Below are 15,928 nucleotides of genomic sequence, written 5' to 3'. Positions count from 1 at the left end.
TAAGCTAAATTAATTGTGTTTGCCCCTTTAAATTACTGAAATGTTCTCTTCATGTACAAGTAGGCAGCTCTTGACCAAAATAAGCTGCATTCTAAATGAAAGATTTAGCTCATATGGAAAACAGTATTTTTTTTACCTTAAACATCCAGTTTAGGTCCAAAGATTAGAGAGAGTGTGGAAAATGACCATGAAAGAACCAGAAACTTGACTAACAAAAACTGGTTCAAAAGTGTGGAGTATGACCCTTTTAGAAGTTTACATTATTTTTACAGGATGCAATAAAGCACTGTGCTAACATAACCTCAATTCACAGACGTTTCTATGTGTGAACCTTCCTTGTAGTCCAATAACTCCTTCTTGGTGTGCTGTGCTTAGCATGCTGCCAGTAAAAGCGTCCTCACCATCTTTAGGTCTAATAAAGGTACAGTTTCTCCGTATGTGTCATGTCCAGAGCAATTGGCTCTGAGAGCAGCGAGCTGAGAGCAGTGAATCTTTCAGATCTCTGGTCTGAGTTTATGAATTATACACTTGCACATCAGGCCAAAGAGAGTAATGATGTTCACTTTAACTTCTTCTGTAGATCAAAGTTAAATGTAATCCAGCTTTCTATCCATCTCTCTTTTTGCTTCCATCTTTATCCTACCCTGTCTCTTTTTCTGTCACACACACACAAACATGCTAGAATGTGCTCACAAACACACTTACACACACAGTAGTAGTATTAAAATCTTTGTATAGGTGTAAAAGAGAATAACTGTGACTTATAAATGATAAAACGAGAGTGATAAGAGGTAGTGTTGTGTGAATTGTGTGACACATCTGACAGTGCACACATTGTGATTTGAGCTGTAAAAGCTAGAAGCTGATCTTAGCCTCCAGAGCGTTAGACCTCATCCTAGTTAACAACATGCTACAGGAGTCCTGCAGACCCAGTCCGCCACGCCGAGGCAGATCAGAGAAAACTTTATTGTTTACAGGTTACTCTTTTATAGCCCAGGAGGCTTAATGGAGCTGTTATGTAACTTTAGCAAGGATGTTTATCATACAATTACTTGAGGAGTAATAACTTTTAAAATTGAATGAGATACTAAAGATATACTACACATTTTTAAGTCATTATATGTTAATTTAAATTAATTTTTTTTTTTTACTATATTTAATTTCTAATTATGTTACCACCCTGAAGAATTCAGGGAGCAAATTGTCAGTAGATTCAAACCAAACTTAAACTTTGTGAATGTTTTTGAAGGATATAATTGAAGGAATTGGTTCATTAGAGTCATTTGTTCCTGAATTGGACTACACTGGTTATGCTGTTTGTTTTTGCATTCTGAAGATTGCAGACGTTTTGTATTATTTTCGTGGTACCCCGATCTGTTTATCTAATCACATTCAAATCAGTCTGCAAACTCATAACTCAGATAAAATATAATTTGTTTTGCCGTGGCGCTGTATATTCAGCAGCTCAGCAAACACTAGTTGACATAAAGTAGGAGTATAGAGCTATAAAATAAAAATGAATATCAAAGCTCACATAATTTGCTTTCTTCAGAACTTAATGAGATTTTTTTTAAATTGAAATGACTTTTGATTGCAGGCAACAGCTGGTACAGTTTGTGACATTGTTGAGATCTTTTCAAGAGACAGTTTAGCAAAAGTATCTATTTGCTTTGTTCTCACTGCTGTCTTGGAGAAACAACTGAGATATTAATGAGATCAGTGATTTTTATTTTCTGAGAGGTTCCAGAACACCGGGCAAGACTCTACCCAATTTAGCACTTCAAACGCTCACGCTGAGTCCTGCTGGTCTCGGAAAGCATTTCTGTCCTCGTATGATCCCAGGGGACACCTCTGTAGTTTCAGCGAGACAAGTAGATGATGGCAGCAGAGGTCATGTTATTGATCACGGGGACATGGAGTGAGAGAGAGAGACGGCAAAGGAAACTGAGAGCGCCGTCTGCAGTGAAGCATCAGGGGAACAGAAGCCCAGCAGGGAAGCATTTTGATAAATGAATGTCATTTTAGGAAGGAGACACTTGACTATATAGTGCAGGATCTATTCATTGACGTCACTTCTGAAAGAAGTGTGTGGGTATTCGGCCATCTAGAAGTTGCTTTCCGCTTTCTACTGGGAACAGAACAAGATGAGTAATGATAGAGGCATGATTCTCTCACATAGGCACACACAAGCTCAAAGTACACAGGGTTATGAGCTGTCCTGCTGAGTGCCGGATCCCACACATCAGTGTGTGGCGGTCCAGATACAGTGAAATTTCTGCTTCTGTGTGATGCTTTATTGAACGGAAGCACCAACAAAATCACAGCTTCTGTGGATTAGATTAATGAAAGAAAGGCATATCTTTTCACTTATCCATCCCCTTTGCTTTGCTCACATTTCAAACTGTGTGTGTATATTTTGCTTTGTTTTGTGTGCAAAAAGTACCTGAAGCCGCCTTTCTTAATTTTAACAGAATTTGTCTCTCAGTGGGAAGATTTTTTTAGTGTGTGTGTATCTGTTGGATCTGTTGCATATTTTTGTAGGACCATAAGAAATAAATGTGTGTGGCTGAACCTTGTGTGTGTGTGTGTGTGTGTGTGTGTGTGTGTGTGTGTGTGTGTGTGTGTGTGTGTGTGTGTGTGTGTGTGTGTGTGTGTGTGTGTGTGTGTGTGTGTGTGTGTGTGTGTGTGTGTGTGTGTGTGTGTGTGTGTGTGTGTGTGTGTGTGTGTGTGTGTGTGTTGGAGAGAAAGATGGCCAGGTCTGTGAGCAGGTGCTGGAGAGAAAGATGGCCAGGTCTGTGAGCAGGTGCTGGAGTTAATGAGTGTGTTTCCCTCTAGAGTGTAAGACCAAATGACCTTGTGTGGTGGGTAAGACATGGCTCCTTTGGAATAGCACTCTAATATATCACCTCCGTGTATGTGTGTGTGTCTGCAGGTTTTCAGGGACTATTATCATTTCCAGCACAGGGGTGTGGTGAAGAGATCTTTGTCCGGCCATCACGGGGTTCATGTCCGACTGCACGCCGAGCCACAGGTAAAAACCAGCCACATGCAAAGTCACACACAAACACGACACAAAGAGGAGATCGGAGGTGATGAAACAAGAAGAGATGAGAGGACACGAAAGGTGAGGAGATGAGAGGAAAATGAATGAAAAGAGAAAGGGGGGAGGGGGGAAGAGAAGATAAGAAATGAGGAGAAATTAAAAGAGAAAAAAGAGGAGGGAAGAAGAGGAAAACAGGAGATGAGAGGGGAGATGACAGGATGGTTTGAGATTCAATGAGAGAAGAGGAGATGTGAAGGGAGGTGGAGGAAAAGAGAAGAGATGAAAGAAAGATATGAAAAGTTAGGAGACAAGACAGGAGGAGATGTGATGAAAGGGAACAAGAGGAGAAGAGATGAGGGGAAAAGGGCCACAGATGAAATAGGATGAAATGAGATGAAGAGGTGGATGTGAGAAGAGAAAATGAGAAGAGGGAGAGAAAAAAACAAGATAAAAGGAGATGGGACAAGACAAGAGGAACAAAAAAGTGGAGACCGAAACAAAGGAGACATTGAGAGACGTTAGAAGAGTACAGCGGAGTAGTTGAGATGAGGTAAGTAGGTTGGAGAAGAGAGATGGAGAAGTAATGAAAGGAGAGGATATGAAAGATAAAAGACGAGAAGAAAGGAGATGAAAGAACAGAATAAATTAAATAAAAAGGAAACTTGAGAAGAGAAGAGAGGAGTAGGTGAGGCAAGACAGGATGGTTGGAGATAAAATAAAAGGAGGTGTGAAGTGAGGTGGAGGAAAAGAGATGAAAGGAGGATATGGAAATATAGGATACAGGATGGGAGGAGACATGCTGAAATGGGACAAGCAAGGAGAGGAACAGATGAAACGGGAAGAGATGAAATGAGAGAGATGGAGACGAGAAGAAAAAATGAGAAGCTAGGCAAACAGGTTAGATGGTAGGAGAGAAATTGAGACGAGATGAGATATTGAAAGAAAAGTGGGGGGAAGATGAGGAAAAGAGGAGATAGTAGGGGAGGATGAGAATAAATTATGAGACAAGATGAGGAGAGGAGAGGAGAGGAGAGGAGAGGAGAGGAGAGGAGAGGAGAGGAGGCCAGACTAGAGAAGTCATTATCATGCCATGACAAAGTAGTTGGGCCAGAGTCTCATGATTGACTGCCTGTGATTATTTGGTGTGTATGAGGTGTTGTGTGTGTGTGTGTGGGGGGGGGGGGGGGGGGGGTTAGTACTGAAGTGCAGGACTCTGGCTGTGCCGATAAGTTATCTGAGAGCAGCTCAGGCGTCCCAAGCGACTGCGTATTTAGGCCGCTGGCAGCAGGCTCCCATAGATCTCCTGCTGACCAGCCTCTTATCTTCACTCTCTGAAGCTTCAGCCGCTAGTTAAAACTCTGTGCACGCTCCGGAGATCCAACTACATGGCTAATACTGATGCCCTCCCAGACCCCACCTGCCCACCAGATGCCAGCGAAAGACATCGATGACTCCTAACACTGATCCATGACAGCAGAGAACGAGAGAGGGGAAGATACAAGCTGGATTACTGCTCCCTTGTGTGCTAGCCTCTATTTATGCAAGGCTAACGGCGTCAGGGCTCCGCTCTGGGCCCATTTCTGTTGCGGAGGGTCATGCGTTCTTGTTGCCAGGGTTCATCTTGGCACAAGCCTCACACGTACAACGCACACACATGCAACGCCTGCTCTGCATTCCAAGTTCAGCATGGTTTTATGCTAATAAAGCATATTTCTGAAGGCTGCCGCTTGTAAGCACATTCCCTCCAGCGATGGGAATTTATACGAAATTGAATGCAGGTACGTGAACGTCTACTCCCTTGCAAATTGGAGTTCTCAGAAGTTTGCTGCTGAAAGAAGGGCAGCAAGACGTGAAAGGAACAGGAAATGCATTCTTCCCTCAAATCTGACCTGGCCCCAGTCCACATTTGCTTTTTTTCATGATAAATTTAGACCAGTGCTGGCATTACTGCAAAACAAGGGCGTAAAGGACGACTCACTCAAAGGATTTTGAGTGTATGTGTGTATTGTGTTTGTGTGAATCTCCCTCGTCTTTCAGCAGAACACTCACTGTGAAGGCTTGCTACTTAAAAGTATATAATAATAATAATAAAATGATTTGTATTGTTAGACTGGAAGGATTAAGCTCATTGTTTTACACTGACATAGAAAAAGCGCACATACACAGCAGTTTTTAGATGATCCTTTGGTTTGGTTTGAAGCACATTACATTGCCATCTGGTTATGCTAGCTGGTAATGCAAATCTGGGATTTTGACTACTTTTTTGTGTAGTGGTCGACCGATATATCGCCAAGGCCGATTTATCGGACGATGTTGAGCATTTTTAAAATATCGACATCAGCCAATAAGTTTTTCTGTTTGGCCGATGTGTTGGAAGCAAGACTTTTATTTTGACTGCGCTGAGAACGCCGGCTCTAAGAACAGCAGCGCCTGAGCACATAGTGCTCCCATTCTGTCTTCATTAGTTATGGTCTCTGTTTAACAGTTTTATTTAATACGTTACTAGATATAACTGTTAAACAAAGAATGTAAACTGTATATGAAAAAGTATTATAGCGTTTGCTTTTATATTATTCATAACAGAAAGACAAACGCTATTAATACTTTCTCATTTGCCATCAGCATTCAGCAAATACGTATGTATATAATTTAATTAAACAAATCTTTGAATATCTAATAAACACTTAATCTGCAAGTAACAAAAATTAAAGTATCGGTATCGGCCTAGCTCTGGAAAAAGTGGTATCGGTGCATCGCTAATATATATTTGATTATATTATATATATATATACAAAACAGTCACATAGCATTTACTTCCTCATATCACCTATCCATTAACCAATAGATGATTCGTTTTCTTCCCACAGACACTGAAATAAAAAAGAGGGTAACTTACAACTTCGAAGCACACATGTAATTATGTAAACAATGCTGTGTGGTGAAACGCCAAAAGTGGTGTTCAGGTGTTGTTTCCAAAAAGAAAGTTTCTTCTAACTTATCTGTGGGGTTTTTTCAGACAAGTTGATAGAATTAACTTAAGAATGAGAAAGAGGCAAGAGTTCATCGATTTAATCTGTGGGATCTCTGGTCGTCCCCTTGTGAAAAGAAAAAAATGAATCCTGTATATGAGGCAGAGGGCCCGTGGACCTTTAAGCTCATTTAAAACAATTGTTTTGCAGAGAGTGCACTTCATACGTCCATAAGTCTTTGGGCCCTAATTAGATTTCATACTCCACTGCTAATACCTCTCAGTTAGTGCGAATGCTAATGTCTGTGCGCTGTGTTAGTCATGTCCATCTCATCACACAAAACTGCCCCAGAGGACTTTTTTTTTGCTCAGACGCTGCTCTTTAATAGCCCAATAGACTTAATGCAATTCTAAGTTATGTTTCTTGTAGGTGTTTGTCTTGGATGTTTCAACTGAAAATCACTTAGAGATAAAAATAGACAAACAATAAGTGGATAAAGTGGATCTATTGCTCAGGTAATTTGATATAGAAAGATCTCTCACTTTTCAAGTGCAGATTTGGCATCATTGCAAATCTGAGCTAAATGTGAGGCATTTTGAGTCTCTTATTAAACACTAGACAAGAAATGTGTGTGATTACTGATCTTTTTTTAGGAGAAAATTTTGAGAAACCATTTTCATAATTGCTGATTAAAGGGGTCATGAACTGCACTGTTTTATTGTTGTATAATGTTTCCTGTGGTGCACTTAAGTTAGTATGATTTTTACATAATTTTTTATGTAATTTAGAAATAAAAGGCATTTTTCCCACCCTGATTTTAGCTCTCTGATTTGAACGCTCTGTTTGAAGGAGAGTGTCTGCTGTGAGGCTTTAGTGAAATGCCCACTGCTGTGATTGGCTTACATCTTTTGTATGTGAAATAGCTAAGTATTACATGTTTAACTCTCTCGAAATCTAATAATTATTATTGCATTATATTTAGACCTTTAGCATTACATTTAGATCTATAGCATTACATTTAGATCGTGGCATGAAAGGTTGCACTGATGTGCATTGTAGTCGATCACAGACATGTTGAGCGCATGAATGCAGTGATCTCGTTATTGCAACTCGATTTCTGCACACTAAGCAATGCTTTCATCATAACTAACAGTGCAAACACAATGTAAATAAGAGATTGCAAAGGGAGAGTTCTTTGATCGGTTTCTATATGTAATTTAATGACAGTTTAAATAATAGATTTCATTTCATCCTACTACCTGGTTTAATTTACTGACACGAAGAACATCTGAGTGTATAACCCTCTAGATTGCTGTCTAAGAGATAGAAATTATATATCAAAGAGATCTTATTTGTTTATTTATTTATTTGGGTGGGACATAGAACCACATAACAAAATGAATGCGCAAATGCTCACACAGAGCTAAATGAAATGCTATAAAATACAGCAGATTGAAAAGAACAGCGGGGGATAGTGTGAAATGTGGGTATTTTTATAGTGAGGACAAGCTGTGCAGAAGGGACGTACACCTTGAGTTAAAGGTGAAAATAGAGAAGAGTGTGATTTTCAAGGATGTTGGTGTGTAATATTTGAAAAACTGCCTCTAATCTGTGTGTGTGTTCATGTGCGTGTGTGTGTGTGTGTTTTCAGGTGATTTGGGCAGAGCAGCAGATTTCCAAGCGAAGATGCAAGAGAGACATTCATATTGAACCTACAGATCCAAAATTCCCTCAGCAGTGGTTCCTGGTATGTTAAAAGTTACTGTATATATTTGTTTTGTGGTTGTACATTGAGCTTTTAAATGAAATGTATCGTAAGTGCTTCTACAGTGGAAAGCCATCCACCCTTGATTTGTGAGCTTTCACATTCTCTCTGATTCTTTCCGGCTCTAAATCCCCCATGTCTGTTTTTAAATATATAAATATTCTGTGTGCTTATAGTCTCAAGACGACATATCAAAATAGACCCTTTTTCTTGGTTAATAAATGTCTGCTTTTAATGTAAAAGAAAATCAGTGCATGTTATTCTAAGGAGAGAAATGTTTGTTTGAATTTTTCATCACAATGTAAAAACTTTCTCAGCCTCTGAAACAACTTTTTTTGACCTGACCAGGCCGAAGAGTTCATAGGAGGATGATAAAATGGGACACTTTCAGCTTCCCCTGTATCACTTGCTACATGGAAGTGGACTGAATGTTGTCTCTGAGGTGCATTTAAGTAGAATTTGAATCTAACCACATAAAGCAGGTGTGATGAACACAAAGAATACATTCAGAGAATACGAAGATGTCTTATGAGTGATATTTTTTACATATATTAGAAAACAACTATTTTAAATTGCAATAATATTTCACATTATTATTATCATCACATTATTAATTTCATTGTATTATTCATCAAATAAATGCAGTTTTGGTAAGCATATGAGAAATTCTTACCAACCTCATGCTTTTACTTTTGAATGGTAGATATATATACAAAATAAGACATGAAATATTTGTCAGATATTAAGCATACATTCAATATATGAATTTTAGGATGTATAGAATGTTATTTTAATAGTATTTAGCTAAACATTTTATTTGGATAAAAAGATGCAGTAGTGTTATAGCCTAATGTGTGTATATCCTGTCAAATCACAGTGGATTCCTGCAGAATATATAGTTTGACTCTAAAATACATCACAGTTGTATTCAAATTAAAAGGTGGCATACATAAGCCATGAATATATACATATTTGTTAACAGGTTAGTCCCTTGACCTGCGCACACACACATAAACAGGCAGTCACCAAAAGTGAAGTGAGCTAATGTATTGACAGTCACGTTCGCTGACAGAGAAGACACAACATCATATTAACTTTTGCAGAATCTTTTAAATCATTTTATTACGTGATGACAGAGTCTGACTCACTGAGTATACAAAACTTACACAAAATAATTACTGTGTGTGGGTGTATGCATGAATGCCCGCTCACATCTGTGTGTCTTCAAATGTTTGTTTGCGTAACTGCTTTTAAAGCTACGTTCTGTATTCAGAGCACAAGCGTAGTCTAAAACATATTAATGCGTGAACCGAACGACCAAAGAGCATCGTAGGCCAAGGATGACAAAACAAATGCTAGAGCTGCCGTTCTCCATTAGCATACTAATTTGTTAAAGTTTCGGCTCCTCCACAACCTTTTTTAAACCACATCTGTACGTGTTACTGTCAAACATCACCTGAAACGCTAGTGCTTTGTGCTTTTATACTAGAAAATGGAGATTGTATCATTGTTGACAAGGGAAGGAATGCTTTTTAAGTTGTTTACTCTGAAGAAGCAACACAGAATGATGAACAATTTTATTCTGTCTGCTTATTTTAATGTTTTGTTTTTTTGTAGGGGAGAGAAGGTTTGCGAAGGGGGCAGTTACTTGAAGACGTGCCCATTTAAGTTATTCATTGTGTTTCTGCACCCAATTTCCACATTTCTGTTTTATGTTCGTCTTTCCACATTGAAGGAAATATTCAGCTGTGCCGTTTTAACAGATGGCATTGAACATAAAGCAAAGTGTGAAGAAATGAAATAGAGCGAGAAAAGGAGATAGAACCAGAACTTCACTGGGGAAAAAGCTGTCGGGTTAAAAGGAATGAGTTTCTGCACCTTGTTGGGATTGTCCTGCTGACAGGCTGCCATCTGGGAGGGAAAAGTGTGTGACCGTGTGAGCAGTCATCTTTCATTTACATTAGCTCCTGCGGCTGGACCTTTCTCAATGGCAAGGGTAAAATATCAGCGTGTGTGCGTAAAGTACTGCAGGTTGGCTTTCCCCTACTGGGATGTCTCGGTCAAATTGTGTGAGACTCAGTTAACTCCCCCTCCTCCCAGAATGGCTTGGAGGGCTCATGTTCCTCTGTGCCGCGCACACAGGAGCTTTGCTGAGTCCAACATTTGCCTTTGCTAGGAAAATAAAAGAACTGAAATATTATTTCTTGTTTTGCCCACCTCTAGTGAACTTGCATGTAAAATCTTATTAATGGTTAACAGTCCTTTTCCTTGCAGTACAATCCCAGTCACGGAGATCTGAATGTTAAGGAGGCCTGGGCTCAGGGCTTCACAGGAAGAGGAGTGGTCGTGACCATCCTTGACGACGGCATTGAGAAAGATCACCCTGATCTGGCGAGGAACTATGTGAGCCATCTTTTTTCACAAACAGTAAAGAAAGCTATTTGAAGAGCAGGCATTGATATCTATATACTTATGTTAATATCAAAAGTTTGGGCTCAGTCATTTTTTAAGGAATTAATACTTAATGAAGACATTAATACTAGTTTTGCTAGTACACATTAAATTGATCAAAAGTGATATATATATACAAATAAATTACAATCGAAAACTGTCATTTTAAATTGTAATATGTCATATTAAAAACATTATTTTGTATAATGTTTTGTGTATTTTTGTTTAAATAAATGCAGCTTTGGTGAGCACACGAGTCCAAAACATGATCAATTACAATAAAACAGTGGTGGGCCGTCAGGGCCAGCAAGGCCTTCTCTGCTGGCCTAAACATTATCAGAATCACTGACTTGAACTTTAATATATATTTTTTATGAATGAGTATTTAATTATTCCCAATAGTCCATTCTCGTAATTTCATAGCTTTTCTCTTGGTTGCGCTGCTTCCAGTAGTGTATGATTATTTTAGCGCTTTTATCCAATCATATTTCAGCCATCATGTGTTGCCAGGGTCAAATATATCTGCTTCGAGGCCTTCAGAATCGATAGTGCGGGCGCCTGTAGCTTAAAATTAATGGCAATGAAACTGTTTCTTTAACCAATCAGATAATCAGTCAGATTTAATAAGCCAATCAGATTTCGAGTTGACTGCACCGGGGCCATCTAGCAGGCGGACAATAACGTAAGCATTTTCACGCCCTTTGATTGGATGGTCAGAGCGTGTACTATTATTACTGGTAGTCAGAGATAGCTAACCGCATCAGTAGCGAACTGTGTAAACTAAAATATATTCCTGTAGATTTAATAGTTTTTCAACCCACAAATTAATGTTTCTTTCCTTCCTCGACCACCAGCAGGTTCAAACCTACCGGAAAAAATCCCTTATCCATTACGCAGAGTCTCGGAACTCTATCGATCTGTCCCGGGTAAAAACAGAACTGACTGCAATGTAACGTTATGCCAGGACTGATTTTGAAGGCATAAGTCCCGCTGATCTCATTGATATCGTTCAAAAATCTGTGTGAGAGCTCGTGTCAGCTGTAACGTTACACATCGTCTTGTTTTGCGGTGTTTTCCCGGTTTACTGCTTCTGTCGAGCAGACACTCGCAGCACTAAAGCGAATTAAAACTTATGCCAAAATACGACGGGACAGACTGGACTTTCAGCACATTATAGCCTCGATGGCGATAGAAAAGGTTGTTGGGACTGAAACGCACAGACAACCTGTACATCCAAGTAATTTAAGTATTTTTAAGGAAAGAAATTAGGATGGATTTTGTATAAAAAAATAGTCAGTAGTTTTGGTGAGTACAATGCATTTTTTGCAAGGGAGGATCCGTTTCTGAACTTATAATCGGAACGCAAGAACCACTGTACACTAACACAAAAGCCGAACTCACTCGCTCGTTTCTCTCTACCCGGCCTTTCCCGAACTCACCGCATTGACCCTATAACTGCCGGTGCAAAATAAAAACAGGAATTTCACTGTTTTTCGTTATTAATTCAGGTTCATCACTGAAGGCCTAGGTGTGAAATGCACGGCCCGCCACTGCAATAAAACAACCTGAACCCCAAACTCCAAACTTTTTAATGATAGTGTACATTTAAACAGAAAAACATTTATATTATTTATTTTGTTGTAATGTAAACTTTTTTTTAAAAAACAATGTGAAATGAAAAAAATCCTTTTTGAACTACAGTAGAACCAATTTTAGAACAAAAATGTATTGAAATGCAATGAAAATATATTTTTGTTGTGATCAATCAATTATCTTAAAAGTCTGATGTCTAAAATTCATTTTAAAAAAGCATGCAGAAATCTTATTTTCTTATTTAAAACGTCTTATATCAGGCTTTATAGGGTTAAGGCGATAGACTTTGAGATTTAATTTTCTGTAACATGCACTGATGGCTTGTCATCTGTTTTTTATTTTTTTTAGAAGTGGTGCGATAAAGGGGATGAATTAAGAGATGCAACTTTTTGGAGATATTTATAGCATGTTGTTGGCATGTTGTGCTGTTAGACTGTCAGCACTGTCAGGGTGAAATCTGTGAAGTTGCATCTTTAAATTCATAACATTAGAACATATTTAATCACAGTTCTTATAACAAATCTTATATGAGCGACCCATAAAAACACATCTGATCTGCGTGTGGTGGACAGGTTCTTAAATCAGCCTAATTATACAGGGCTATATTAACACTAATGAGTCATTCAGATGGCCCACATACTAGTTGGTTTTGAAATGTAATTTTGAACATTTGTGGTTCACTGAATTCTTAATGTTCTGATTCACAAAAACATAATTTCCTGTTAAAGTACTTTGCACAGTAGAAATGTAGTTTCAGTAATATACTCAGGATTCTGAAAACTTTGCATAATACCTAGTTTTGCATAGAAATTAGACTCTTCACAAAGGCTTCATGAGGTATTTGGAGATGTTACCGAACATTCCCGTTCAGCCTTATTTTACATTCTATGGCCTTATTCTATCCCATAATACTCTCTGCTCAAATTGTTCTTGCCTCAGGCTTTGCAACATTTCAGCATAGCCATCTCTACCAATTGAATTCAAGTGAGCAGACAGTTAGCTCCTTAAGAGACAAAGGTGCAGTGGACATGACCCTGAATTAGCCTAATTATACCAACTACTTGATTATTAAAATATGTAGTTTTAATAATAGTGTGAATATCCAAATATGTCTGTGATGCCTAAAAATGCAGTCTAGGTAGGTGTGCATCTAAGCAATGCAAGAAAAAATCCAGCGTTTTCTCAGTGACAACTGAAGGTTGAATACTGCAATTTGATCCTTTCGATTTATGCTGTGTTTTTTTAAGGATCCCGATGCCAGTTATGATGTGAATGACAGAGATCCAGACCCTCAGCCCAGATACACACAGCTGAATGACAACAGGTAAGAATCTCTCTCTCTCTCTCCTGTCTCTTTCTTTGCCGTTCCAATCAGTGCATCCGCAGCAGGGTTGCCAGATCTGTGGGGCTGCAACAACCATGCCATATTGCCGAAGCTCTTAGGTTGTAAATGTTTTTGAGGTTCTTTCAGGTAAGAGCCAGAATCTGTCATTGTGGAAACATTCATACTCCTAACTGTGTTTGAAAAGCTAGCGAGCCACTTACCTAGATAGCATTTTTGGTGTTTTTGATCAAGGTAGGCTGCTCGCTAGGTGTTGCATCTGCTTCTCTCCTCTTTGGTCCACTGATTTAAGCTGTGATATACCACGAGTAACTGCAGCTTTTAGTGTTTTGTTAGGGATATAAAGTGGTTTGGAACCGCATCGTTCGGTGGGTTTAATGCTGTCAGCGAAGCACCTGCAGTTCAGAGACGTGCACCAACGGCTGTTAAATACTCATGAAAAATGCATTTCAGAGGAAATCTCATAACTGCACAATGTGCCGTCGGTTTCTCCATAGGGAGCACTTCCTCAGACTTTTGCTTTGACTGCCTTTTCTTTTCTTTTTTTTCATCTCTGTCTATCATCAGTTGCCTGCTGCAGCACCATTGAAATTAACTGACTAGTCTCCCTCTCGTCTTTCACTCTCCACGGCACTTTTCATTTTTTACATCATTATGTTTTAAGAGCATTTTGAGCACTATTTAGAGATGCTCAATCTACAATCTATCTGTCTTCCATCTTATCTTCCTCTTGCTCCGTAAAACGGCTCAGATTTAATTTAGCGCACTGAAGATGTTGCCCAGCAAGCAATTTTGCATTTAAAAGACGTCTAATAGCCGTCCAAACACAGCCCAGACGTCTAGGCTAAAACAAGGCAAAATTTGGGCTGTCAGTGAAAATGTTATAGTCTAAACCATAGCCAAATAACAGACGAGTCATCAGTTAGATAAAGAAATGAGTGAAGAAATTAAATCAAACACCTTGTAATCACAGTTGACTTTGCTTACATGATGGAGTATCATACATCTCGCAAGTTATTTTGGCAAAACCGACATGTTACCAAATTCAAGGTTATTTTGTCTAGAAGTGTTACTTATACAGTATATCGGGTCTATAGTTTAACTAGACAGTGAAATGACATCTATTACTTACTTGGGGGGATGTTTATTCTTTCTTATTGGTGGACTCATGCCCATTAAGCGTCACTTGATCAGCTGTAATGGAGGGAAGATCCATTCCGCCCCTTTAACCCCCAGACCGTTTCTTCATCCCTCCATCCTGAAGCCCATCTCCCAGCAGCCCATCACTCTGCTGTCAGGGGGATTTGCTTCAAATCTCTTCCACTCTGGGCTTCCTGCCAGAACTTTTTTTTCCTGTTACTTTCTCATGTTTTTTTCCCTATTATGTTCAGAATCTCGCAGCAGAACCATGGAGAGGAAAGACTCCAAATTCAGTATCTCCTCAGAACAGTGCAGCTTACAAAGTTGCAGAAGCAAATCTTCTTTAACAATTCTGTTAACGCTGCCATAGTTGTGACGGAGCGCCTCACTCAGCTTCTAACTCGCTGAAGTTACTGTCTTCATACCTGCTAATACCCTCGGTAGCTACTTAAAGTGTGACAGCCGCTCCGTGGCAACAGTGGAGCTTTAACAAGCATTCATAACCCTTTTGGTGTCCAGGCGCGCACACATATCATGATCAATCAGTGGATAGAAATGGGGGAATCCATCCCCACACCTCGGCAACCCGGCGCACAGGAAGTGCAGCACATCTCGAGCGCCTTGACTGTCAAGATCATTATCCTGAATCTGAGTCCATGAAATGAGAAGCAAAATGCTTGACTGTGTCAATAGCCAGAAACATTGAGGCGGTCTCATAGAAGGCAGATTACATCAGAGGGATTTATTCATTGGCACATTATGGATTCTCATCAAAATGATATTTCGTAAAGAGCAACCGAAAAACGCTCTTTTTATTAAAAATAAAAAACAAGCCGCCTTTCATAAGAGAAGCCTCTCTTATGAAAGGCGGCTTGTTTTTTATTTTTAATTCCCTGTAAAATCTGATCTTTAGATGAATTGGAGCCTCGGCTATGGAGAGTCATCAAGCGTTTTCACTGTGGTTAAATTGGAGATGGTGCCAGTGTTGCCAGGTTTCCATTCATGCATCTTTTGAAGACAAAAACACATTTTTCTATATAGCCTATGTATTGACACAGGCTTAGGTTTCCAAACTGAAGAATAATTGTTGGCTTCATGGCTTTTATGCACGGATGGCTACCAGTGCTTTTAGAAGCAGAGGCTTTTCATTGTTTTGTCAGGAAGATTGAGGGGTAGTACAGCTTTTAGACCGATTATTTTATTTATTTATTTATTTATTTATTTTACAGAAAAAAGCTTTCAGTCTGTCACTGTATTTTTCTCTGCAGTCTCACTTTATAAAGGAACTGAACACATTGGAACACATTCACAACTTGAATGAATATTGGACACTTTATAGCTCAAGATTCTCATGATGATTTTGTTGTCCTTGATGACTGTCCTAAAATTCCTCAAAATAAAAAAGAATTATGGCTGTCAGTCGATTAAGATGAATTTATTAGTCTTATTTTGATAGCCATAATTAAATTATAAACAAATAAGACATAGAACATGTAGAGCTTAAAAAATATATGTGGATTGCATCAGTACTAAAATGTTTTGTTTTAGATGCTGATTACAGACATTAGGTGCCCAACAAGGCTTAACCAATTAACTTAACCAGACAGACTTGCTTTGTCAACCTG

The 15,928-nt window shown here is 38.9% G+C and overlaps 1 protein-coding gene across 2 annotated transcripts in view; it reads left to right on the top strand.

The window, feature by feature from the left end:
* furinb (furin (paired basic amino acid cleaving enzyme) b) overlaps nt 1-15,928 on the top strand; it is a 73,941-nt gene that overhangs the window by 34,179 nt on the left and 23,834 nt on the right. For both annotated transcript variants that reach the window (XM_079604199.1, XM_079604200.1), the window contains exons 3-6: nt 2,933-3,031; nt 7,664-7,759; nt 10,052-10,180; nt 13,069-13,145. In XM_079604199.1, coding sequence (XP_079460325.1) covers nt 2,933-3,031; nt 7,664-7,759; nt 10,052-10,180; nt 13,069-13,145 — 401 coding nt within the window. The remainder of the gene's footprint in view (nt 1-2,932; nt 3,032-7,663; nt 7,760-10,051; nt 10,181-13,068; nt 13,146-15,928) is intronic.

This window comes from Phoxinus phoxinus (genome assembly GCF_949152265.1).
Source record: "Phoxinus phoxinus genome assembly, chromosome: 25".
In the NCBI taxonomy this organism is placed as follows: domain Eukaryota; kingdom Metazoa; phylum Chordata; class Actinopteri; order Cypriniformes; family Leuciscidae; genus Phoxinus; species Phoxinus phoxinus.
The sequence above is the reverse complement of the archived record's forward strand: the minus strand, read 5'-3'. Positions and strand labels throughout refer to the sequence as shown.